The sequence below is a fragment of the Aotus nancymaae genome, unplaced genomic scaffold, assembly GCF_030222135.1.
Source record: "Aotus nancymaae isolate 86718 unplaced genomic scaffold, 86718_ANA_hifiasm-v0.15.2.pri h1tg000057l, whole genome shotgun sequence".
NCBI classification, from domain to species: Eukaryota; Metazoa; Chordata; class Mammalia; order Primates; family Aotidae; genus Aotus; species Aotus nancymaae.
In genome coordinates, this window is record NW_026988471.1 from 31,154,860 (window position 1) to 31,182,608 (window position 27,749).

At 39.1% G+C, this 27,749-nt stretch overlaps 1 protein-coding gene and 2 pseudogenes across 6 annotated transcripts in view; all 3 read left to right on the forward strand.

Annotated features, from left to right (window-relative positions):
- The window catches only part of SLC30A6 (solute carrier family 30 member 6), a 62,778-nt gene that overhangs the window by 19,370 nt on the left and 15,659 nt on the right, over positions 1-27,749 (forward strand). For 3 of the 6 annotated variants that reach the window (XM_012475460.2, XM_012475461.2, XM_012475459.3), the window contains exons 5-13: positions 1,520-1,585; positions 10,580-10,660; positions 11,312-11,347; positions 12,286-12,380; positions 16,398-16,446; positions 16,836-16,955; positions 23,526-23,628; positions 25,541-25,588; positions 27,669-27,737. In XM_012475460.2, the coding sequence (XP_012330883.2) occupies positions 1,520-1,585; positions 10,580-10,660; positions 11,312-11,347; positions 12,286-12,380; positions 16,398-16,446; positions 16,836-16,955; positions 23,526-23,628; positions 25,541-25,588; positions 27,669-27,737 (667 nt within the window). Of the gene's footprint in view, positions 1-118; positions 364-1,519; positions 1,586-10,579; positions 10,661-11,311; positions 11,348-12,241; positions 12,260-12,285; positions 12,381-12,434; positions 13,040-16,397; positions 16,447-16,835; positions 16,956-23,525; positions 23,629-25,540; positions 25,589-27,668; positions 27,738-27,749 lie in introns of those variants that run through there. The other 3 variants (XM_012475462.3, XM_064363973.1, XM_021674424.2) reach the window with 3 other exon arrangements.
- LOC105733169 (ATP-dependent RNA helicase DDX50-like) lies at positions 17,025-21,515 on the forward strand (annotated as a pseudogene).
- Positions 21,754-22,872, forward strand: LOC135268089 (ATP-dependent RNA helicase DDX50-like; annotated as a pseudogene).

The following is a 27,749-nucleotide window of genomic DNA, read 5'->3' on the forward strand; positions in this document are numbered from 1 at the left end:
TATCTGACGCAATTTCAAAAATTATCCATCCAGGGCCGGGCGCGGTGGCTCAAGCCTGTAATCCCAGCACTTTGGAAGGCCGAGGCGGGTGGATCACGAGGTCAAGAGATCGAGACCATCCTGGTCAACATGGTGAAACCCCGTCTCTACTAAAAATACAAAAAATTAGCTAGGCATGGTGGCGCGTGCCTGTAATCCCAGCTACTCAAGAGGCTAAGGCAGGAGAATTGCCTGAACCCAGGAAGCGGAGGTTGCGGTGAGCCGAGATCGCGCCATTGCACTCCATCCTGGGTAACAAGAGCAAAACTCCGTCTCAAAAAAAAAAAAAAATTATCCATCCATTCACAGCCAACCTAGATTCAGGTACCTATCTGAGGATGAGTCAGCTGTGGTCAAGGACCCTTAACATGACCATATAGTCATGTTAAGAACATACCAGTTCCCTCTGTAAGTGTATATATGGAGAAAGAAATGAAGGATAGTTAATAACTGAGAATTGAGGAATTGTGAGCTAGGGAGACAGACTCTTGACTCCTTGTTTCCTGAAGTCTTTCATATTTCCATATAAGGATTAGAAAATACTTTAATGTCTTCAAGATCCATGAGATAGGAGTGTATTGTAAGGATGTCTTTTCGGCCAGGCATGGTGGCTCACGCCTGTAATTCCAGCACTTTGGGTGGCCAAGGCAGGTGGATCACTCAAGGCCAGGAGTTCGCGATCAGCTTGGCCAACATGGCAAAAAGCCCATCTCTACTAAAAAACATACAAAAACTAGCTGGGTGTGGTAGCTCACATCTGTAATCCCAGCCACTCAGGAGGCTGAGGCAGGAGAATCACTTGAACCTAGGAGGCAGAGATTGCAGTGAGCTGAGATGGTACCACTGCACTCCACCCTGGGCAATAGGGTGGAGAGACTCTGTCTCAAAAAAAAAAAAAAAAAGGATTTATTTCATTAATCAGGTGACTAACATATTTAATTGAGTCTAACATAGATAGTTGTTACCTAATTTCATACTCTAGTAACTTGTTTTAGAGTGAATCTGTACTAGACTTGGAAAATGAACATAATTTTATCTCATTCAGAAGGTTGTCAAGGTATTATTAATATTTAGTTTAACTTTTTAAAAAGATGAAATGAAACATATCAAAGTTAAAATTTATCATGTATCATTTTTTAGCATTTTCAGTTACAGAAACCATTTAGGGTAGGTAACATTGTGTAATGGAAGTATGAGTTTAGATTCTACTTAACTGACTTAATGATGTATTATAACTTCATTCTGTTCCTTCATTTGTTAAAATCTTCCAAGTATATCACATGTTCAGATGCTCACTGTCATTAATGGTAAATTACGAGAATTATTTATTTATCTTAATGCATTATTAGAATAATTTATTATTAATTTAGTCTGTTCAGACACAGATAACTTTCAACCACTTAGAAATTCTGAAAACTTAATTTCTTTTCATATGTTCTCTTCTAGTTCTAATGCTAAATTTATTTTTCTTTTTACTTAGTTTAATGACATGTTTAATAAGTTACTGGGTAACAATGAGGAAACCTAGCCCTGTCTATTCATTTGGGTAAGTTCAAATTATTTTATTTTCTACTAACTTATGACTGCTAAAATATTTATAGTAGACAATAAAGAGCTAGCTAGAGTTTTTTGGAAAGTAAATGTTGCCTACTTAGTGAAATGATGATCAGATAGTGAAAATAGATAGACTGGGCCCAGTGGCTCACGCCTGTAATCCAGCATTTTGGGAGGCCAAGGCAGGCAGATCACCCGAAGTTAGGAGTTCGAGACCAGCCTGCTCATCATGGCAAAACCCCATCTCTACTAAAAATACAAAAAATAGCCAGGTGTGGTGGTACGCACCTGTAATCCCAGCTACTTGGGAGTCTGAGGCAGGAGAATCACTTGAACCCTGGAGATGGAGGTTGCAGTAATCATGCAGTAATCATGCAGGATCATGCACTGCACTCGAGCCTGGGCGACAGAGCAAGACTCCATCTCAAAAAAGAAAAAAAGAAAAAAAAATAGAAAAGCATCTTCCAAGAAACATAAATATTTAAAGTATTAATCATATTAAATTAAATTTTCACATTAGGTTTTTTGTATTTTATAAAGCAAATATTTTAAAAAGGTTCACATTAAGTTCTTTAATATTTTCAGAATTTATTTGGGTATTTATTTTAGCTAGAGCAAGTACAAAGGATTTTCATGTTAGTATATCTTCTAGATGTTAAATAAATGTAGTTTAATACTAGGCACTGATAAAGATGGATTTTTATCTAAAACTTTGGATTTGTGATAGCAATGGATTAGCAAATAATTTGAGATTCATTTCCATAATTTAAAAAATTACTGAGGCCAGGCATGGCTCATGCCTATAATCCTAGCACCATGGTAGGCCAAGGCGGGAGGATTGTTTGAGTTAGAGACCAGCCTGGACAACATAGTGAGACCTGTTGCTACAAAAAATTTTTAAAAATTAGGTAGACATGGTGGTGCACACCTGTGGTCCCAGCTGCTTGGGAGGCTGAGGAAGGAGGGTTGCTAAAGCCCAGGAGTTTGAGGCTGCAGTGAGCTCTAATTGCATCACTGCATTACAGGTGACAAGAGTAAAACCCTGTCTCAAAAAAAAATTAGTGAAAGTTTAAAGGAAATACTCTTTTTATTTTTTTGAGACAGAGTTTCGCTCTTGTTACCCAGGCTGGAGTGCAATGGCGCTATCTAGGCTCACCGCAACCTCCACCTCCTGAGTTCAGGCAATTCTCCTGCCTCAGCCTCCTGAGTAGCTGGGATTACATGCCCAGCTAATTTTTTGTATTTTTAGTAGAGACGGGGTTTCACCATGTTGACCAGGATGGTCTCGATCTCTTGACCTCGTGATCCACCCGCCTCGGCCTCCCAAAGTGCTGGGATTACAGGCGTGAGCCACCGTGCCCGGCCCTAGGAAATACTCTTTTTTATTAACGGTTTAAAAATTTATTTAAACATGACTTCCTTTTAGATTCTAGGAAACAACTTGAAAGAATTTTACTTTGTTATTATTATTTTTTACCTGAAGAGGCTTATCAACCAAGGATGTTTATTTTAGTAAAGAAACTTTTGGACCAAACTTACTCTTCTTTTCTACCATACCATTCATTGGGACTATATTCTTTTGAACAAAATTAGGTTTTATTTACTTAAACAATGGAAATAAATAAACCTAAAATTTTAATGCAAAATAAGGATTTTTTATAAATCAAATCATACATCAAAATGAATTTTTAGAAGTTATTTTTTATTTTATTTATTTATCTTTTGAGATAGAGTCTTACTTTGTCACCCAAGCTGGAGTGCAGTGGTATGATCTGGGCTTACTGCAGGCTCCACTTCCTGGGCTCCAGTGATTCTTCTGCCTCAGCCTCCCAAGTAGTTGGGATTACAGGCACGTGCCACCACGCCTGGCCAAGTTTCTTTTTATATTTTTAGTAGAGACGGGGTTTCACCATGTTGGCCAGGCTGGTCTTCAACTCTTGACCTCAAATGATCTGCCCACCTCAGCCTCCCAAAATGCTGGGATTACAGGTGTAAGCCACCACACCCAGCCATTTTTTTTTTTTTCTTCGTAGAGTTTTGCTGTGTTGTCAAGGCTGAAGTGCAGTCGTGTGACCTTGGCTCACTGCAATCTCTGCCTACCGAGTTCAGGTGATTCTCATGCTTCAGCCTCCAGAATAGCTGAGATTACAGGTGTGTACCACCACACTCAGCTAATTTTTATATTTTTAGTAGAGATGGGATTTCGCCACGTTGGCCAAGCTAGTCTCCAGCTCCTGGCCTCAAAGTGGTGGGCCTGACCTGTGTCACTGAAATTTATAAGAGTTGCATTATCACAATGATAATCCATTGTAAGGTATAGATAGATATATCCATATAAGGAAATCAGTCACTGCAGGTGACAGAAATCTAACAAATTAGTTTGGGGCCTGGTGCAGTGGCTCATGCCTGTAATTCCAGCGTTTTGGGAGACCAAGACAGGTGAATCACCTTAGGTCAGGAGTTTGAGACCAGGCTGGTCAACATGGCGAAATCCCATCTCTACTAAAAATACAAAAAAAAAAGAAATTAGCTGGGCCTGGTGGTGGGCACCTGTAATCCCAGCTACTTGGGAGGCTGAGGTAGGAGAATCATTTGAACTCGGGAGGCACAGGTTGCAGTGGGCCAAGATCATGCCATTGCACTCCAGCCTAGGCAATGGAGCAAAACTCTGTCCTCCCCCAAAAAAGAAGTTGGTCTGGGGAGTTATGTGCAGTGGCTCACACCTGGCCTGTAATCCCAGCACTTTGAGGGGCCCAGGTGGGCAATTACTTGAGCTCAGTGGTTTGAGACTATCCTAAGCAAAGAGCGAGACATCGTTTCTACAAAAAAATACAAAAATTAGCTGGGTATGGTGGGGCATGCCTGCATTCCCAGCTACTCAGGAGACTGAACTGGGAAGATGGCTTGAACCTGGGAGGCAGAGGTTGCAGTGTGCTGAGATGGCGCCACTACACTCTTGCCTGGACAACAGAGCCAGACCCTGTCTCAAAAAAGAAAAGAAAAGTGAGTTTGGGAGAAAATGGGAGGACTTTTACAATTTATGTAACCAAACTACTGTGGGAAGACAGTGACTGACGCAGGCACTAGACCACTGAGGACATTGTCATTTTTTTACATCCCAGGACTGCTTTTCACTTCATGTCATGTTCAGTCTCTCAGACCACTTTTCTCCACCAACCTAGAATGATAACTCCTAGCAAGACCTTAATTCACACCTTCTCACCTTCATCCCAGAGAGGAAATAATAAATTATGACTGTTAAAATAATACTTATAGTAGGCAATAGAGAGCTAACTAGAGTATTGGAAAATAAATACTGCCTAGTTTGGAAAATTATGAGAAAGAACTGTTGCTTGGTCCAGCTTGGAACAGACATCACTCTTTATAGATCAGTTGCTGTGGGCAGGAGGTAAGGTTACATGACAGCTCCCATTTTGGCTCACTTGCTTAGAGTGAACAGGAAAGGAAGGAACAGTTAAGAAATAAACACTTGGGAGGGGAGGGTGGGGAGAGATAACATGGGGAGAAATGGCAGATATAGTATGCACCTAAAGTAAAATAAAAATAAAAAAAAAGAAGGCCAGGCACGGTGGCTCACGCCTGTAATCCCAGCATTTTGGGACACTGAGGCAGGTAGATCACCTGAGGTCGGGAGTTCGAGAGCAGCCTGACCAACATGGTGAAACCCTGTCTCTATTAAAAAAAAAAAAAAGAAACACTCAAACATAATTGCAATCAGTCACATAGCCGAAGTATCACATATATCTAGAGACTTCAAGATCCAGTTCTCAGATTTCAGACTGCCTTCTTGACAGCTTCATGTGGATGTCTAATTGGTGTCTTAAACTTAGGAAGAAATTCTTGGTTTCTTCCCCTAAAAACCTGTTCCTTTGTAGTTTTCCCCATCTCAGTAAATACCATCAGCACTCTGTTGCTCAAACAGAACATTCTGGTAATTTCTTTTGATTACTATCTCTCATCACCCACATCTAATCTATCAGCAGATTAATTATGTCAAGGTAACCTACAGACACATCCAGAATTAACCCGCAATCCCATTTCTATCTCCACTACTGCCATCCGAGACCAAGCTACTTTCATTTGCAGCCAGTATTTTTCTTTTTATATCTATATTGTATTATCACTCTCCCCTCAAAACCATCCAGTTGTTTCCCATAATACTTAGAATAAAATCCTAACTCCTTTTTCTAATTTACAAAGTCTTTATATGATCAGGATCCTGCCTACTTTTCTTCAACTTACTCCTCTCATGCCCTCTATAGGAAACTGACTTTCTTTCTGTTGTTTGAACGCACCTAACTCATTTCCATTTTAGGGCCTTTGTATAAGCTCTGCCTGAAATGCTCTTCACCTGATCTTTGCAAAGCTGGCTTTATCATGTTATTCATAGCTTAATATCACTAAATGCTAATTGCCGTTAAGTGACTGAATGGCCCAATCTAAAATAGTCATCTGGTTAATCTCTTGTCGAATCAGATTACTATAATTCTCTGTACAGAATTTACCAAACAAGGTATTTGTTTTTCTGTTACTACCCTTTAAAATGTAAATTTCAGGCTTATGCCTGTAATCCCAGCACTTTGGGAGGCCAAGGTGGGAGGATTACCTGAGGTTAGGAGTTCAAGACCAGTCTGGCCAACATGGTGAAACCCCATCTCTACTAAAAATACAAAAATTAGCTGGACATGATGGTGCGAACCTGTAGTCCCACCTACTTATGAGGCTAAGGCAGGAGGAGAATCACTTGAGACTGGGAGGCAGAGGCTGCAATGAACCAAGATTGCACCACTGCACTCCATCCTCCATCTCAAAAAAAAAAGGTAAATTTCATGGAAGTAGGGATCCTGTCTTATTTTCTGTAATATATTTGTGCAATTTGATGAATTTTAAGAAAGAATACATTTGTATAACTACTGTCTGGATCATGATATAAAACATTACTTAGCTCAGAGAAGTTATTAGGAAAAAAGAAAAAAAAAAGTAAAACATTACAAGTCCCTCAAAACCTCCCTTTCAGACCCTACCAAAAGTAACCAGTATTCTAACATCTAACATTGCATGTTAGTTTTGCCTGGTTTCTGAATATCCTATAGATGGAATATAGTAGGTACTATCTTGTAGCAGTTCATTCTTGTTCATTGTTCTCATATACCATTATATGACTATATCATAAATTGCTTAATTGTTAAGGACATTTAGATGACTTTCACTTATTAAGCTATTATAAATAAAACTACTTCTGAACATTCTTGTATATATCTTTTAGTGTACATGTGTACCCATTTATGTTGAGTTTGTATCTTTGAGTGGAATTAGTTTGGATTTGCATGTTCATTATTACAAGATAAGATACTAAACTGTTTTCCAGAGCAGTTTTACCAATTTATATTCCCATTTATAGTGTTTGAGAGTTGCAGTTGCTTTGTGTCCTTGCCAACAGTTAGTATTGTCTTTTTTGTCTTTTTTTTAATGCAGAGTCTTGCTCAGTCACACAGGCTAGAGTGCAGTGGCGAAACCTTGGCTCACTGCAACCCCTGCCTCCCAGGTGCAAGCCATTCTTGTGCCTTAGGCTCCCGAGTACCTGGGACTACAGGCATGTGCCACCATGCCTGAGCCACCATGCCTGACTCTTTTTTTTTTTTTTTTTTTTTTTGGTGTTTTTAGTAGAGACAGGGTTCCATCATGTTGGCCAGTGGCCAGGCTGGTCTCAAACTCCTGACCTCAAGTGATCCACCTGTCTTGGCCTCCCAAAGTCCTGGGATTACAGGCATGAGCCACTGTACCTTGCCTTTTTTTTTTTTTTTTTTTTGAGACAGGGTCTCACTCTGTCACCCATGTTGGAGTACAGTGGCATGATCATAGCTTACTGCAGCCTTCAACACCTGGGCTCAAGTGACTCTCCTGCCTCAGCCTCTTGAGTTGCTAGGACTAAAGACATATCCCGCCATGCCTGGCTAATTTTTAAAATATTTTTGGAGTCGAGGGTCTCACCATATTGCCCAGGCTGGTCTTGAACTGGCTTCAAGGGATCCTCCCACACCCCAAGTAGCTGAAATTACAGGTGTGGAGTCACTGTGCCCAGCTATTACTGTCTTTTTTATAAAGACCATTCTAGAGTATGCAGTGGTATTTCATTGAGGTTTAAAGTTATTTTCCTTATGACTAATTCACCACCTTTGCATATGTTGATTAACCATTCAGATCACCTTTTTTTAAATGCTTGTTAAAATCTTTTAACTATTTTTCCTTTTTCTTTATTAATCTGTAACAGTTCTTTGTATGTAAGTATCTTCTTCTCCTAGTTGCCCTTCTTTCTTTAAATGATATCTTCCCATAAATAAAAGTTTTAAATTTTATGGCCAGGCACGGTGGCTCATGCATATAATCCCAGCGCTTTGGGAAGCTGAGGTAGACAGATCATTTGAGGTCAGGAGTTCGAAACCAGCCTGGGCAACATGGTGAAACCCCATCTTTACTAAAAATACAAAAATTAGCCAGGTATGGTGGTGGGTGTTTGTAATCCCAGCTATTTGGGAAGCTGAGGCAGGAGACTTGCTTGAGCCTGGGAAGTGGAGGTTGCAATGAGCAGAGATCGTGTAGTGCATTCCTGCCTGCATTCCTCTCAAAAAAAAAGAAGACAAAAGTTTTAAATTTTAGTGGTTTATTTAATTTATCCTTTGGGGTTGGGCCTTTTGTGTACTTGTTAAGAAATCTTGGCCTACCCCCAGGTCATAGAGATACTTTGCTCTATTATCACCTAGAAGTCTTACTGTTTGATCTTTCATATTTAATCCTACAATCCAGTTGGGATAGATTTTTTGTTATGGTGTGAAGCAGGAGTAAAAACATTTGTTTCCATATAGATATTCAATTGATATAACATTTATTGGAGAAAAAATTACCCTTCTTTACTGCTTACAGAGTCTCATTCTGTCGCCCAGGGTGGAGTGCAGTTGCGCAATTTGGCTCACTGCAACCTTCATTTCCTGGATTCAAGCAATTCTCATGCCTCAGCCTCCTAAGCAGCTGAGATTATAGGCATGCACCACCACGCCCAGCTAATATTTTTGTATTTTTAGTAGAGACAGGGTTTTGCCATGTTGGCCAGTCTGGTCTTGAACTCCTGGCCTTGAGTAATCTGCCGGCTTCAGCCTCACAAAGTGCTGGGATTGCATGTGTAAGCCACTGCACCCAGCCCTTCTTTACTGCTTTTATGTGCCACGTTTTCTTTTTCACAAATTAGATGACTATATATGTGTGGGTCTGTTTCTAGATTCTCTTTCCTGTATAGTTTAGTTAATTTGTCTATACTTGCATTAGTACTATACTATGTTCATTATTACAGCTTTGAAATACCTATTGATATCTGGTAGTGTAACACTTCCAGCTTCGTTCTTCTTCAAGATTATCTTTGCTTTCCTTCACATTTTGCAGTTCCATATGCATTTTATTTTACTTTATTTATTTATTTATTTATTGAGACGGAGTCTCACTCTGTCACCTGGGCTGGAGTGCAGTGGCATGATTTTGGCTCACTGCAACCTCTGCCTCCCGAGTTCAAATGATTGTCCTGCCTCAGCCTCCCAAGTAGCTGGGACTACAGGCATGTGCCACCATGCCCAGCTGATTTTTTGTATTTTTAGTAGAGACGGAGTTTCACCATGTTAGGGATGGCCTTGATCTCCTGACCTCATGATCCATGGCCACGTCAGCCTCCCAAAGTGCTGGGATTACAGTTGGGAGCCACCACGCCATGGCCCATATGCATTTTAATATCAACTTATTAACTTCCACAAATAACATCAATGCATTTGCATACTGTTTTTTTCTGTTCTTTTTCATTTTTTTTAGTAGCTGGAAAAAACACTTAGTTCATATTCCTTTATAACCTGCTTTTTTCACTTACCTTTTTCCATGTGAATACATTTCTTTGTTTAATAACATATAATGTTCTATTGTTGATGCCAGCATTTTTCCTTCACAAATAACAATGTGATGTACAGCCTTAATTAATTTTTTATCTTTTCTGTGCCTTCATGATTATTTTCTTGAGAAATTTTAAGCATTTATACTTATCATAATATTGAATGCCATTAGACCATGTGTTACAGGAAAAACTAAGACAACAGTTCCTGGCCTCTGGCTTTTAGTCTAGGGATGGGGATTATAAAACATACTCATAATTTGCTGTAATTATGTGTAGAAATGAGAGGCAGTATAATGAGTGGTTAAAATATGAACTCCAGAGTGAGAGTGTTTGAGTTTGAAAACCTTACTCTTCTACTTGCTAGCTATGTGGCTCTAAACAGTTACCTGTCCTCTTTATGTCCTAAATTTCTTCTCTGAAAAAAAAAAGTGAGCCAAGTGTGGTGGCGCATGCCTATAGTCCCAGCTACTCAGGAGGCTGAGCTGGAAGGATTACTTGAGCCAGGGAGTTCAGGGTCCAGCCTAGGCAATATAGTGAGAACCCCATCTCTTCGACAAAAAAGAGAAAAGTGGATAAAGTAATTCTAATAAGAGGTTCAGAGGTTTAGATGAGGTAATATGTTAAGTACTTTGACTGGTGTCTAATGCACAGTGAGTCAATTAATGTTATTATAATTGTGATTATTTCTAGAAAAGTAAGAACTATTAAGTGGGTCTTGGGGATTGTCTTTTTTTTTTTTTTTTTTTTTTTTTTCCCGATCATTTTAAAGTTTTTCTGAGAAGAGAAAGCCTCTGGCAGGAGCTGAAGGTGCTCTCTCTTCTGGGTCCTGGGAATTGTATAAATAGGTACTCTTTGGAATTTGTGATTTTCATTGTTTACTATTCTTCTAGAAGCTATAATGTGCTCTAACAGTGTTTGGCTCATAGTAGACAGCACATGTGTATATTAAGAGAGCCAGTAGATGAATGTAAATGTGTTCTAGAGACTGGTTTGTGAATTGAAAGAATTGTGATGATCTAATTAATGTTTTGGTTTCAGGTTTGAAAGATTAGAAGTCCTAGCTGTGTTTGCCTCTACAGTCTTGGCACAGTTGGGAGCTCTCTTTATATTAAAAGAAAGGTACATTCGTATATGATACTATTCTAAATCCCACCTATGACACCTTTGGGAACATGAAACAAACCTGTCAGACACATTTGGTTTTGAGGGTATGCAAATTTAGATGAGCAGGGCTAGAGTTTTGATAGTATAGTTTCGTATGTTTCAAACTTTTTCCCCTATTTCACTTTTTTTACTTCCTTCCTTAATGATACTAAATTGAATCAGAAGTGGTTATGAATGAACAGAGATTCAGTCAGGCATGTTTGATGCTTATTACCAACTCATTGAAATAGACTTGACAGAGAAAGATTGACATTATGGCCAGGCGCAGTGGCTCGTGCCTGTAATTCCAGCACTTTGGGAGGCCGAGGCGGGTGGATCACCTGAGATCATGAGTTCGAGACCAACCTGATCAACATGGAGAAACCCTGTCTTTTAATAAATAAATAAATAAGATTCACGTTACATATTAAGGTTAATTTGTGGAAAAAAAAAAAATTAAAAAGGATAATTATTTGAGTCTCCTTGCCTCATCACTGCTAATAGTCAATAGTTGGTTATAATATTAAAAGATTTTGTGAACTTTAAGGTGGGTTAATGATATATTTGATAAAGCTTTTTAACTTTATAATTTGTAGGACTTTTTAAATACATTTTTCTTTCTTTTAGTGCAGAACGCTTTTTGGAGCAGCCTGAGATACACACGTGAGATTTTATTTTTGATACATAATTTACTATTGATTCTTAGTAATTAATTGATGTATTATTAAACAGTTGGCCAGTGTCAGAGTTCAGACTGTGGCAACATATGTTTTTGCTGGTATTCCACAAACAAAATTCCCAAATCCCAAGACTCCATTTTTTAATCCTTAACAGTTTCCAAGTCCTAAATACTTTTGTACGATACAGGAAGGTCTTTCTATCTTGGCTTCAGGCTTCTTATTATTTCCAGACCTAGGAAACACACTAAGCCAGCTCCCCTATTCTTCTGTAATTTCAAATTTGACCTTCAAAATCTTTTCATAGCACCTATAGAAAAGAGAATTGGACCAGGCTCAGGGGCTCACACCTGTAGTCCCAGTGCTTTAAGAGGCTAAGGCAGGAGGATAGCTTGAGCCCAGGAGTTCAAGACCAACCTGGATAACAGAATGAGACCTTGTCTCCAAGAAAAAAGAAATGTACATATGTTTCATATATATTGCAACTATGTGGTTTATATATATATATATGAAAAGAGAATTGTATGTATCATATATATGAAAAAACAATTGTATTTCTCAGCCACATAGTTGCCAACTATCTGGATCTTATCTATTCTTATTAGTTTGATTCCAAAAAGTCTGACTTGTCCAATATATTGTAAACCAAATACCCTTAACATTTATACAAATTTATAACAGCGTTTACCTATAGGCAGATATTGTTAATGCTAAAAGTCCTTTCTTATCCTTTGTAAGATGGAGCAACAGCAGATGGGACATGGATGATGGGGCTAGAAACCAAGTTCAGATTCTACATCTGGAAACACCAAATCATTAAAGCAGACCACTTTACCTTCCATCTCTTAGTCCCTCTGTGTTGAAATTACATAGTGATAATACCAAGAACAAATTAAAGGTGAATGTTATCATTGCTCTTTTTAGGGGAAGATTACTAGTTGGTACTTTTGTGGCCCTTTCTTTCAACCTGTTCACGATGCTTTCTATTCGGAATAAACCTTTTGCTTATGTCTCAGAAGGTATGTTTTTTATTTACTATTAATTTAAAAATCCATTAATCTCTCATAAAAACAAGTCTTTTGTTTCATTAACTCAAATTAATGAGGAAGTATATTCCAAAGAGAAGAGAGAACTAGCTCAAATGTTCTTAAGTTTTAAGTGGAAAATTATAAAACAAAATCTCATTAGTTCAAGCTTTAGAATAACACATTATTTTAAGACAGGCAGGAGTGACCTATAAATTAAACCATGTGTGATGAAAAATTACATTTGCCAAATAATGTGAGATTTTAAATGCGTAATCTAAGAAAAGTCTATTGTAAGCATTTTAGAAGTATCAGTATACTTAGAATAGTTGATAGGCTAATTGAAAATAATTGTATTCTGTTAATAAAACAAGTTTCCAGGAACTTCTCTTTGGTAGTGGTGGATGGGCATATATATTTGCAAGTAGCAAAACTTAATTTTTTTTGAAATATTATTTTTGAAGTGTTTACAACTTCAGACTGGTTTTTCATGTTAGCAGCCTACATTATTGTCATCTTTCTATAATTTCAGGTTTTGGAATCCCACTAACCCACAAAAAAGTTAGCCACTAATAGATGGAGAAGTGAGGTGAAAAACATAAGTGGGATATGTGCACAGACCTACACTTTGAAGTATAGAGAAGCACAGATAGGTGAGGGTCTTTTTAGATCTCACACTAGGACAGTCAAGAGAAGAAAGTTTTCTTAAATGCCCATTCAAGTGTAAACAACTTCATGAATGTTATGAAGATATTTGTATGAGTTAAAGAATTATTGCATGAATTAGAAAATTAAATAATGGTACTTATGATCACCAGAATTTCTTGAAAAAACTTTTCATAATTTATAAAAATACTATAACACTTACTCTAGAAATTTTTAAGATGGCACAAACATTTAGAAACACTATTTCTCTGTAAAGATCAGGAAGATACAAGAAGGAAATAAGACTGTTGATAATCTTATGACCCACAGATAATATGTTAACATTTCCATGTTATTCATCTCACTTTTTTATATGTACATGTACATATCATTTTATGTACTTAGAATTGTATATTTTACAATTTATGTCTGCTTTTTTGGGGGGAGGGGGAATGGGATGGAATCTCACTCTGTTGCCCAGGCTGGAGTGCAGCGGCATGATCTTGGCTCACTGCAACCTCTGACTCCTTGGTTCAAGGGGTTACAGGCATGCGACACCACACCTGGCAAATTTTTGTATTTTTAGTAGAGACGTGGTTTCCCCATGTTGACCAGGCTGGTCTCGAACTACTGACCTCAGATGATCTGCCCACCTCGGCCTTCCAAAGTGCTGGGATTACAGGTGTGAGCCACTGTGTCCGGCCATGTGTGGCTTTTTCATTAGCATTATGTCTTGAGTATTGCTTCTCATTAAATACTCTTTGAATGCAAATGATTTTTGAATGCTTACATACTATTCTGTTATGAATATTTTAAAATATTCTTTTACACATTTCCAACTTTTCCTTTTTTTTTTTTTCTTTTTGATTGGAATCTCACTCTGTTGCCCAGGCTGGAGTGCAGTGACACAATCCTGGCTCACTGCAACCTCTGCCTCCTGGGTTTAAGCGATTCTCCTGCCTCAGCCTCCCGAGTAGCTGGACTACAGGCGCATGCCACCATGCCCAGATAATTTTTTCTATTTTTAGTAGAGACAGGGTTTTACAGTATTAGCTAGGATGATCTCCATCTTCTGACCTCATGATCCGCCCGCCTCAGCCTCCCAAAGTGCTGGGATTACAGGTGTGAGCCACCGCACCCGGCCTCAACTTTTCCTTTTATGAATAATTCTATAATCAGCCTCTTTAAATCAACTTTGTCTGCGTTTTTTATTCTTTCTGTAGGATAAATTTCCAGAGAAGGAATTACTTACTGCATTTAAAATAGAGTATTTTTTATTTTTATTTTCTTTCTTTTTTTTTCTCTTTGTAACTCTACTTCAGCTCAGAAAAAGAGTATTTTTTAAAAGCTTTGATGTATATTGCCAAATTTATTTCCAGAAAAGTTATATAGTTTATATTTTTGTTATTTTTTATTTTTTAGAGAGACGAAGTCTCCCTTCGTTTAACCAGGCTAGTCTCAAACTCCTGAGCTCGAACAATCCTCTCACATCAGCCTCCCACAGTGCTGAGACTGCAGGCCTGAGCCACTGCTCCCAGCCTAGTTTATATTTTCATTAGCTGGAAATGAAGGTTCCTAGAAACATCAAGATTTGTGACATTAGCTGGGCATGGTAGCACGTGACTATAGTCCCGGCTGCTCGGGAGGCTGAGGTGGGAATATTGCTTGAGCTCAGAAGTTTGAGTCCAGCCTGGGGAACATAGCAAGACTCTGGCTTAAAAAAAAAAAAAAAAAAAGACTAGGTGCAGTGGCTCATGCCTGTAATCCCAGCAGTTTGGGAGACCAAGACAGGCAGATCACAAGATCAGCAGTTCAAGACCAGCCTGGCCAACATGGCGAAACCCCATCTCTACTAAAAAGTTACAAAAATTAGCCAGACATGGTGGCAGGCGCCTGTGATCCCAGCTACTCGGGAGGCTGAGGCAGGAGAATCCCTTGAACCCAGGAGGCAGAGGTTGCAGTAAGCTGAGATCACGTCATTGCACTTCTTTTGTTGCCTGGGCAACAAAAGCGAAACTCCATCTCAAAAAAAAAAAGAAAAGAAAAAAGATTTGTGAAATTACTTGAAATTTGAGTGGCAAATAATATTAAGCACTTTCTTTATGCCAAACACTGCTAAATACTTTACATAGAATAACCAATTTAATTCTAGCCATATGAAGTAAATACTTTTATTATGCCCATTTTACACTAAGGCATTGAGAGATTAAATCACTCACCCAGTGCTGCACATCTAGTTACTGGCAGAGCTACGATTTGAAGCCAGATATTCAGACATCTTACTTAACGCTCAACTATTTTTCATTTGCATAAGTCTTGCCAATGTTTTTTACATCACGGTACACATTTTAAAAATTGGTATTTCTGTAGGACTCTGAGATGAATGGAAGAGGATTCTTGAGCCTAGACACAGGCTACTTATCCAAGAATTTCCAAGAATAGTAACTGGGAGTGTCTTTGTAGGTATCCAGGTCCTCACCTGGCTTTTTTGAGAGCTGAGGGAATTAATCATTTGTATGTGGTTTGAGCATCCCTTATCTGAAATACTTGGGGCCAGGAGTGTTTCACATTTTAGGTTTTTTTAGATTTTGGAGTGTTTGAATTATATGTATGGGTTGAGCATCCCAAACCTGAAAATTCAAAAGTCAAAATACTCTCATGAGCATTTCCTCTGAGTATCATCTTGGTGCTTAAAGTTTTGGATTTTTGATTTTCAGATTTGGGATACTCAGCCTATACCTATAGCCCATTCTCAGCACTCAGGTTTGGAAGCTCCTGCTTAAAAGTATAAAGAACTTCCGGGCGCGGTGGCTCACACCTGTAATCCCAGCACTTTAGGAGGTCGAGGCAGGTGGATCACCTGAGGTCAGGAGTTCAAGAATAGCCTGACCAATATGGTGAAACCCCATCTCTGCTAAAAGTACAAAATTAGCCAGGTGTGGTGGCACTCTCCTGTAATCCCAGCTACATGGGAGGCTGAGGCAGGAGAATCACTTGAACCTGGGAGGTGGATGTTGCAGTGAGCTGAGATCATGCCTTTGGGCACTCCAGCCTGGGCGAAAAGAGTGAAACTCCATCTCAACAAAAAGTATAAATAACCTTTAAAACCTCAAATCAATAATAACAATGACATATCTAAGTTCACTAATTCCTTCAAGTCAACTGTATATTGTATAATAGTTGAAACTGCTTTTGACTTAGCGGCATAAGGGTATAAAAGAGGAAAAATTTCTAGATTTGAGGAGTAGCATGTTCTTGTGTAATGTTATTTAGTCACTGCCAAATTTGTTTTTTTAAATTAAATAAATATTTTGAGTAGTGGTTTTTTTCTTCTAGATAGGTAATTTAAGTATTTTCTTCTTAAAGCTGCTAGTACGAGCTGGCTTCAAGAGCATGTTGCAGATCTTAGTCGAAGGTAAGATATTATGGAGTTTCATGATATGCATAATTTAAAGGAATACACAAGAAATGTGTCTGTCATGGGAACTTAAGTTATTCATTGCTGAGGTTACTACCTGAATCACACAGATCAGATTGTTATTCTCCTTTTACTTTTTAATTGATGATACAAAAAAGAACTTTATGAGTGAAAGAGCTTTGTTTGCAAATCCTCTTTGCTTTCTTTAAGAAGTACGCTATGTTCTGTGATACTGAGCAATGAGTTTGTGATTAAAAAAAAAAAAAAAAAAGAAGAAGTACACTATGTGGTACCAAAATACAAGTTATTTTTTACAAGGTTGTCACCAGTTTTATGAGTTCTGCTAATGGATACTCTTTCTGTTTTTTTTTGTTTTTTTTTTTTAGCTTGTGTGGAATTATTCCAGGACTTAGCAGTATCTTCCTTCCCCGAATGAATCCATTTGTTTTGATTGATCTTGCTGGAGCATTTGCTCTTTGTATTACTTATATGCTCATTGAAATTAAGTGAGTATTTTTTATTATTGTCAAGTATGTTTTGATTTCTGGGGCCTCACTTTTAAGGGCATCAGCAGTATGGATAGTGGTCAGGCTTCTAGCAGTTTTGCTTATGACCTGTGTAACTTAGATCACGTCTTTTCCTCAGGTGTCTTCATCTGAAAAATCAAGGGGATTGGGTTCAATAAGTATTTCTTACCACAATCTATAATGCAGACTGGAAAACAATTTAAATTCCCTACTGCTGACCTGATGAGTGAAACAGAAAAGAGAACAGTAAGAAAGAAATCTGAACCACAGCCACTATTGCTGAGAGAGGGAGGAGAAGATGACGTAGGTGTGAAGCAATTTTTAAAAACTAAAGCCTTTTAGGAAATAGGCTTTACAGCTGCTTTAAGCTTAACATGTTATGGCATATGATTCTTTGGCTACCCACTGTTTAAATACTAGTCTTTACTAGAATTTGTCCTTATTCTTCTTGCTGTTTTGTGTGTTTTCCTTAAAAATCACATGCAAGTATTTGTTTTTGTTTGATACTTCTGTGGGATTCCCTAATTTTTATTTCTAGCCCACATTTCTATTGAATTCCAAAAGGTGTATCTTCCTAACTTCTATTTGTGTCTACTTAATCTGAACCTATTTTCCCTTAACACTGAAACTGTTTTTTCTTATATTTCCCATCTCAGTGAATGGGAGATACAAGAAAAATACTGTCATTTAGACCAATGCATTCTTATTTTAAATTGCATTAAAATATACATAACATAGAGTTGGGATTGTTTTTTTTTTTGAGACAGAGTTTCTTTCTTGTTGCCCAGCTGGAGTGCAGTGGTGCAATCTCAGCTCACTGCAACCTGTACCTCCTGGGTTCAAGTGATTCTCCTGCTTCAGCCTCCTGAGTAGCTGGGATTACAGGTGCCCGCCACCACGCTTGGCTAATTTTTGTATTTTTAGTAGAGATGGGGTTTTGCAGTGTTAGCCAGGCTGGTCTTGAGCTCCTGACCTCAGGTGATATGCCCGCCTCAGTGGCTCATGCCTGTAATCCCAACATAGAGTTTTTTAATTTATGTTGAGTGTACAATTTAGTGACATTATATGCAACCATTACATCATCCATCTCCAGAACCTTTTTCCTCGTTCCTTCCTGAAACTCATTAAACAGCTTTCCTTTTCCTCCTCCTCACAGCCCCTGGAAATCACCATTCTACTTTCTGTCTCTATGAATTTGACTTCTCTAAGTACTTCATAGAAATGAAATCATATATTATTTGTTCTTTTGTGCCTGTTTATTTCACTTAGCATAATGTCCTCAAAGTTAATCCATGTTGTAATATGTGCAGAATTTCCTTCTTTTTTAAGGCTGAATCACATTCCATTCCATGTACATACCACATTTTGTTTACCCATTTATCCATCAGTGGATATTTGAATTGGTTCCACTTTTTGGCTATTGTGAATAATGCCACTATGAACATGAGTGTACAAATATCTGAGTCCTTCTTTTCAATTCTTGGGGGTCTATACCCAGAAGTGAAATTATTGAGTCATATGATAATTCTGTATTTATCTAATTTATTTAATTTTTTACTTTTGTGGGTACATAGTAGATATATATTTTGTTGTTGTTGTTGTTAATAGAGATGGGGTTTCTCCATGTTGGCCAGGCTGGTCTCGAACTCCTGACCTCAGGTGATCCGCCCACCTCGGCCTCCCAAAGTGCTGGGATTACAGGCATGAGCCACCGTGCCCGGCAGGTATATATATTTGTGAAGTACATGAGATATTTTGATACAGGCATACAGTATGTAATAATTACATCAGGGTAAATGGAGTATCCATCACCTCAAGGATTTATTTTTTATTTGTGTTACAATCTAATTATGCTCTTGTTTATTTTAAAATGTACAATAAATTATTGTTGAGTGTAATAACCTTGTTTTGCTATCAAATACTAGATTTTATTCATTCTAACTGTATTTTTATATCTGTTAACCATCCCCTCACATTCCCCCAATATTTTAATTTTTTTAAGAACTGCAATGCATCCTTAAATATCTACTTTTCCTCCTTCCTCTCCTCTCACCACTCCCCAAGCCATCTCTAATTCATCTCTAAGCCTTGTATAATTGTTTATTAATACTTATTTATTTGGCTGGGTGCAGTGGCTCGTGCCAGTAGTCCCAGCACTTTGGGAGGCCAAGGTGGGCAGATCACCTGAGGTCAGGAGTTCAAGACCAGCCTGGCCAACATGGCAATACTCCGTCTCTATTTAAAATACAAAAATCTCTGCTAAAAACACAAAAATTTGCTGGATGTGGTAACACACATCTGTAATCCCAGCTACCTGGCAGACTGAAGCCTGAGAATTGCTTGAACCCAGGAGGCAGAGGTTGCAGTGAGCTGAGATTGCGCCACTGCACTCCAGCCTGGGTGACAGGCTGTCTCCTCTTTCCCATTCTTATTGCTGCTGTCCCAGTTAAGACCTTTATCATCATTTCTTTGGTCTAATTAGAATAGCCTCTGGTCTTCTAGTTTTCATTCTCATCCATTGCTAGTTATCTTTTATTTTGCCACTAATGTGATTATTCAAATTTGCTAGTTTGGACATAATATCTTCCTGTTTCAAAACCCTCCCCTTTGCATAGTTGCAAAAACTGAAGTTGGGCACAGAGTCCTGTGTAATCAGGCCCCTACCAACCTTACTAACCATCCCTCTATATACTCCTGACCACTTTTGTGGTTTTATTGCTGGGTCAGGGTTTTCATGCCCCTATACATGCTGTTTTCACTTGCTCATCTTTGAAGGTTCTGCCCAAATCTCACCTTCTCTTTTTATATTTAGCCTTTCTGGATTATCCCCACCCCAGTAGCCTTGTCACTCAGTCTTTTGTACAGCCATGGTACTCTGTAGACATTTCTGCCTTAGTGCCTAAAGTGCTTCATGTTTTTCACATGTGTATCTCCTGTTATTTCTAGGGCAAGGATTGTGTCTCATTCACATTTCTATTCCCAGCATGTGGGGAAAAGTAGAAAAGAATGCACAATCAACTTGTAATTATTGGCATTTTGGTCTGTATTGTTGGTAGAACTTCAGACAGTTTGAACTGTTGATGTCAGCTATCATGTTACCATAAAAAATTCCTAGAGAATCTTACCTGGGGAAATTCCTGGGGAATTTGAAGTTTTATTGGAAATAATTATCACTCACTGGAAAATGGATATAATTACTGATAGATTCCATTAGTCTTTCTGTATCAAAAATTACTAGTCAAGTGACACACGGTCAAGGCTGGGCAGTCGCCCTGTCCCCACTTCCTTTCTCGCTGTTGCTGCCCATAGGTGGTTGTGGCCACTGCACCCAGAGGGAGGCGGTGGTAGCCAGTAATATCTGGGAAACTCCTCTAGGGGAACATATGCAGCTAGAAGCACCCTTGGAGGAGTCTGAGAGCCAGAAGAAAAGGCAAAAGAGCTTTATGGATATCGCAATTTCAGATAAGGGATTATGGACCTGTACCTCCCTTAGAGGGTTGTTATGAAGATTTAAACAAGATAAGCTGAAAACATATTACATAATGCTGGAGTGACAAAAGGAAATTAAGGCACTATTATGACTCGGATGAGAAATCAGAAACAAGAGAAAATGGTGTTACAGATGACCTGGATGCTCCCAAGGCCAAAAAAGCTAAAATGAAAGAGAAGCTAAATGGACACACTGAAGAAGGATTTAATAGACTTTCAGATGAATTCTGTAAATCTTATAAGTCAAGAAGAAAAGATCTACCAAATGGAGATATTGATGAATATGGAAAAAAAATCAAACCAAGTGTCATACCTAGATAGTTCTACACATAAGTGATAATAAACGAGAGAAGGCCTTAACACATAAACAGAAAGAAGGAGCCTTCTCCAATTTCCCTATTTCTGAAGAGACTATAAAGCTTCTGAAAGGTCGAAGGGTAACATGTCTCTTTCCTATTCAAGTTAAGACCTTTGGTCCTGTATGTGAAGGAAAAGATTTAATAGCTCAAGCACGGACAGGAACAGGAAAGACATTCTCTTTTGCCATCCCTTGATTGAAAGACTCCAAAGAAATCAAGAAACAATTTTAAAAAGCCGCTCACCAAAGGTACTTATTTTGGCTCCAGCAAGGGAACTGGCAAACCAAGTAGCAAAAGACTTCAAAGATATTACTAGGAAACTCAGCGTGGCATGTTTTTATGATGGAACATCATTTCAAAGCCAAATTAATCATATTTGAAATGGTATTAACATCTTTGTTGGAACACTGGTCATATCAAAGACCATCTGCAGAGTGGCCAATTGAATCTTTCTAAACTGCACTATGTTGTGCATGATGAAGTGGATCAAATGTTAGATTTAGGTTTTGCTGAACAACTTGAAGATATTATTGACAAATCCTACAAAACTAATTCTGAAGACAATCCTCAGACTTTACTTTTTACTGCAACTTGCCCACAGTGGGTACACAAAGTTGCAAAAAAATACATGAGGCCGGGTGTGGTGGCTCACGCCTATAATCCCAGCACTTTGGGAGGCCGAGACAGGTAGATCATGAGGTGAAGAGATCAAGACCATCCTGGTCAATATGGTGAAACCCCGTCTCTACTAAAAATACAAAAATTAGCTGGGCATGGTGGCGCACGCCTGTAGTCCCAGCTACTCGGGAGGCTGAGGCAGGAGAATTGCTTGAACCCAGCAGACGGAGGTTGCAGTGAGCCGAGATCGTGCCACTGCACTCCAGCCTGGGTAACGAGCAAAACTCCGTCTCAAAAAAAAAAAAAAATACATGAAATCCAGATATTATCAGGTTTACCTTGTTGGAAAAATGACTCAAAAGTCTGCAACTACTGTGGAACCCTTGGCCATCCAGTGTCATTGGTCTCAGAGGCCAGCAGTTATTGGAGATGTCTTTCAAGTCTACAGTGGGTCTGAAGGGTGAGCTGTTATTTTCTGAGAGACCAAAAAGAATGTAACTGAAATGGCCATGAATCAACACATAAAACAAAATACCTAGTGTTTACATGGGGACATTGCATAGTCATAAAGAGAAATTACACAAAAAGGCTTCAGAGAAGGTAGTTTTAAAGTTTTGGTGGCAACCAATGTGGCTGCCTGTGATTTGTACATTGCTGAAATTGACCTGATGATTCAAAGTTCTCCTCCTCAGGATGTTGAGTCCTATATCCATTGTTTTGGATGCACAGGGAGAGCTGGACGGACAGGGATTTGTATATGTTTTATCAACCAAGGAAAAGAGATCAACCAAGAGAAAGAGATCAACTAAGATGTGGAACAAAAAGCAGGAATTCCTTTTAAACGTTTAGGTGTTCCTTCTGCAGTGGATTTAGTTAAATCTAAAAGCACAGATACCATCAGGTCTCTGGCTTCCATTTCTTATATTGCTGTTGATTTTTTCCGACCATCAGCTTAGAGACTGATAGAAGAGAAAGGGGCAGTGGATGCACTGGCTGCAACTTTAGCCCACATTTCTGGTGCATCAAGCTTTGAACCACGATCTTTGATCACCTCTGATAGGGGGTTTGTGACCATGACTCTGGAAAGCTTAGAGGAAATATAGGATGTCAGCTGTGCTTGGAAATAACAGTCTCAGATTATCAGAATCTGCCTCCTGAAAGGAAATATGGGTGTTTGCTTTGATGTTCTTACAAGTGAGTCAGAAGAAAGGCTAGAGGCAGAGTGTCATGATTCCGACTGGATACACTCAGTGCCAGCCAAGTTACCTGAAATTGAAGAATCTTATGATGGAAACACATCTTCTAATTCCAGACAGAATTGGCTGGTCAAGTGGCTGGTCGGGCCGGTCATGCCAGTCAGGGGGTTGATCTGGTGGCCAGTCAGGAAAACAAGAGTCAAGAGTCGACAAGGGAGTTGCTCAGGAAGTTGACAAGATGGTAGATGAAGTGGAAACAGAAATCAATCAAGAAGTGGGGGCTACAAATGGAGTTTTGACTGAGTATTTGATAATCTACCAGTGTGAGTTTGCTTATTTCTGCTTAATCATATACATTATCCACCAAAAATTAGGTCATCATAGTTGAGGTATGTGTCTGCTATATGCAAAGAAGTTGGTTATATTTTTTTAAAAAGTATTTCACAAGAATCGTTGTAAACAAATCTACTTATCCAGTTATACCTTTGAATAAAAAAACCTTTTATTGTCTCTTTTCAAAAAAAAATTATGAGTTGAAGTTTTTTGTTTGTCTCAAGCAAAAGAATATATTTCAGATCTTTCTAGTTGACAAGTAGTTTGACAGAAAAAATGCCTGATGGGGAAATGCCCACTTTTTTTTTTATCATACCTCTACCTACTAATGAACATAATTATTAGTTATTTTTCTACTAAACTTTGACAGGAAAGAATTCTAAAAACTGCAGTTTTTTCTTTGAAATGTGTCTGTGTGAGTAGTGGCCACTTGTGATAAAATTTTGTCCTGTTGCTCAATCCTATTGCTTTATATAGTTAATGTTCAGGAGATTTAATTGTAATATGCCCAGTGAGATACAAATTTAAGATTTAGAATTGTTTCTTCCTTTTAGTAATTATTTTGCTGTAGACACTGCCTCTGCAATAGCCATTGCCTTGATGACGTTTGGCACTATGTATCCCATGAGTGTGTACAGTGGGAAAGTCTTACTCCAGGTAAGGTTCTTCTTCCAATGCACGTGCTTAATATTAGCCATGTCCTTCTACCGGATTAAAAAGTTGTATGTGTTCTTCTACCAGATTATGAAATTTTTATTTTTGTTTTTAAATTTTAATTTATTATTTTTTTCTTTTAGAGGCAGGGTCTTGCTCTGTCACCTAGACTGAAATGCAGTGGTGAGATCTCAGCTCACTGCAGCCTTGACCTCCCAGGCTCAAAGGACCTGCCCACCTCAGTCACCAGAGTAGCTAGGACTACAGACACACACCACCACACCCAGCTAATTTTTTTTAAATGTTTGTAGACATGGGCTCTCACTATGTTGCCCAAGCTGGTCTCAAACTCCTGAGTTCAAATGATGCTCTTGCCCTGGCCTCCCAACGTGTTGGGATTATGGGTGTGAGCCATTGTGTGTGGCCATATTTTTTAATTACAAAAAGTTTTTGGCTGGGGTTTCGTGACTCACACCTGTAATCCCAGCACTTTGGGAGGCCAAGGCGGTCCAATCATAAGGTCAGGAGTTAGAGACCAGCCTAGCCAACATGGTGAAACCACGTCTCTACTAAAAACAAAAAAAATGCAAAAATTAGCTGGGCATGGTGGCACGCACCTATAATCCCAGCTCCTCTGGAGGCTGAGACAGGAGAATTGCTTGAACCCGGGAGGCGGAGGTTGCAGTGAGCCAAGATCGTGCCACTGCACTCCAGCCTGGGTGACAGAGCAAGACTCCATCTCAAAGAAACAAAACAAAACAAAGTTTTTTAATGCCCTCCCTTTAACAGTGCAGATTATGAAATGTTTAGTTACTAGAAGCCCCGGCTAGAAATGAAGTCAAACACTAATCTCTGAAATTCATATAGTAAAAACCAGATGAAAGTCCATTAACCCGTAAAATAGGCACAAATCCTCCTATATTTATAATGTGACAAAATCATAAACTTAAAATTATTATGTTTCAAGTGAAAACAGTGTTACTTAAATTTTTTTTTCTTTTCTTTTTTTTTTTTTTTTTTTGAGACGGAGTCTGTCTCTGTTGTCCAGGCTGGAGTGTAGTGGCGTGATCTCGGGTCACTGCAACCTCTGCCTCCCGGGTTCAAGCAATTCTCCTACCTCAGCCTCCTGAGTAGCTGGAACTACAGGCACATGCCACCACACCTGGCTAATTTTTATTTTTAGTAGAGCTGGGGTTTCACTGTGTTGGCCAGGCTGGTCTCAAACTCCTCACCTTAGGTGAGCCACCTGCCTTGAACCTCCCAAAGTGCTTAGGATTACAGGTGTGAGCCACTGCACCTGGCCTGAATTTTTTTTAGATATTTATTTTCCGTCAGTAAATGTGCTTTGGCTGTTGTGTAATTTGGTTATGACTATTTTATTATTTCCTGCCATTTAATCAGTGAGACTTCAAAAAGTTCAAACTTAAAATTGTAAATGACACATTGCTACTTACTGAAACGATAGGAACACCCTGAATAGAAAGGCAGTTTCCCAGGGATAGATGTGCATGTAACCACTGTGGTTCCTTCTGTCTTACCCTCATGCCTTTTCCAAAACTTAGGGGCAATAGCTCCATCTCCAGAAATAATACAAACAATGAGATAATAGTTGCATAGTGTTATGCCCTATGCACAATCTTACCTTTCTAACCATTTCCCAATGACTTTTTGTTGGTTGATTGGTTGGTTGTTTAAGTGTTATTATCTTCTTATCTTCAAGATAAAAAAACGGGTATGAACCAGTTGATGATATTGCTCCACTAGTGGGGCCAGTTGAAACTTCTCTAAATCATGATAGGGCACATGTCAAAGCAAAGGCTGGCTTAAAATCCTTTTGGGGAGGGGATTCAGGACCATCGTTGGCAAACTTTTTTTCCTTCCCCCGTTACTCATATTTTATTATTTTTTCCCCCAGACAACACCACCCCATGTTATTGGTCAGTTGGACAAACTTATCAGAGAGGTAAGATGGAATAGTAAATGAAATCATTTTAATTTATATCAGGGAATTGAAAAGGTGAGTACTTGTAATACTTTATTCAACTCTACCTAGAATTTGATTTTTTGGGAGTTTGTGTTCTTCACAATAACATACTAGGAGCCATAATATAGTGGCAAACAGAAAAATATGAGGCATTGTTCAGTTTGGAGATCAAATCCACTTGAAGTAAAGTGGAAGGTAATGGTCTAAAGACTACCCTATTATAAATGCTGTGATTTTTATTTTTTTATTTTTTATTTTTTTATTTTTTGAGACAGTGTCTCGCTCTGTCGCCCAGGCTGGAGTGCAGTGGTGGGATCTTAGCTCACTACAACCTTCGGCTCACTACAACCTCTGCCTCCCAGCCTCAAGCGATTCTCCTGCCTCAGCCTCCTGAGTAGCTGGGACTACAGGCGCTCCCCACCACGCTCAGCTAATTTTTGTATTTTTAGTAAAGGCGGGGTTTCACCATGTTGGCCAGGCTGGTCTTGATCTCTTGACCTCGTGATCCACCCGCCTCGGCCTCCCAAAGTGCTGGGATTACAGACATGAGCCACCGCGCCCGGCCTTTAGTCTTGCTCTATAACCTAGGCTGAAGTACAGTGGCACAATCTTGGCTCACTGCAACCTCTGCCTCCTGGGTTCAAGCAATTCTTCTGCCTCAGCCTCCTGAGTAGCTGGGATTACAGGCACCCACCACCATGGCTGGCTAAATTTTTTTTTTTTTTTTTAGACTGAGTCTTGCTCTGTCGCTGGGCTGGAGCACAGTGGCGCAGTCTCAGCTCACTGCAATCTCTGCCTCCCGGGTTTAAGCGATTCTTCCGCCTCAACCTCCAGAGTAGCTAGGACTACAGGCGCATGCCAATCGCCCGGCTAATTTTTGTATTTTTAGTAGAGAGGGGGTTTCACCATCTTGGCCAGGATGGTCTCGATTTCTTGACCTGGTAATCCACCGGCCTCAGCCTCCCAAAGTACTGGGATTACAAGCATAAGCCACCGTGCCCAGCCTTTTGTTACTTTAAAAAATATATATAAAAAGATGGGGTCTCACTATGTTGACCAGGCTGGTCTTGAACTCCTGGCATCAAGCCACCCTCCCATCTTGGCCTTCCAAAGTGCTGGCATTACAGGTGTGAGCCACTCCTGGCCAAATGCTGTGATTTTTTTTTTTTTTTTTTTTTTTGGAGGCAGTATCTTGCCCTATTGCCCAGTCTAGAGTGCAGTGGCGTGATCTCTGCTCCACACCTGGCTAATTGTTGTACTTTTTAAGTAGAGATGGGGTTTTGCCATGTTGGCCTTGCTGGTCTCGAACTCCTAGCCACAAGTGATCTGCCCATCTCAGCCTCCCAAAGTGCTGGGATTACAGATGTGAGCCACCGTGCCCAGCCTAGACTTCCTTTTAAGCTGTTTCATATTTCCACCTACTAACTAATGAAGAAATAAAATAATGAACTATTTTGATGTTGAAACTATTTTAAACCTTTGATTGTCAGTGTCACAGAGGCCACTTTTACCAATATAACTGACTACTTCTCTCAACTAGTGAAGCCTGGCCTTGGGTATATATCCTGTCCCAGTGTACCAGTGGGCCACACACTATATATCTGGCCTTGGAATTTCTTGTAGGCTCACAGCCAAACAGCATCCTGTGTTGTGTAGAGATTTGTTGTAAGGGAATCCAGAGAAAGAAGTGATTGAGAAGACAAAAACATTAAGTAAAAAAATCTGATACCATAAAGTGCTAGATATATATTTCATATTTATAAAATGAAAACTATACACTGTTGAAAAATTGGTGGGGTTGGGATTTAAAACTGAGCAGTGGGGACCTGATTCTAAAAGAATTGGGGCAAACAAGAAACTGGGAAAGCAAGGTCTTGGGTCAATATGGAACAAACAGGAATGGTATCTTGAATCATCTGACTTCTCTTAGCTAATAAGTGTCCTTCGGCAGGATTTGGCTGTGTCATTCTTAAGTTAAACCAAGTCCATAATATGATTAAACTGCATTGGATATGTTAAGTACAGACAACTCTGATCACCTATTTCTGTTTTTGGTTAGGTATCTACCTTGGATGGAGTTTTAGAAGTCCGAAATGAACATTTTTGGACCCTAGGTTTTGGCTCATTGGTATGTTCTTTT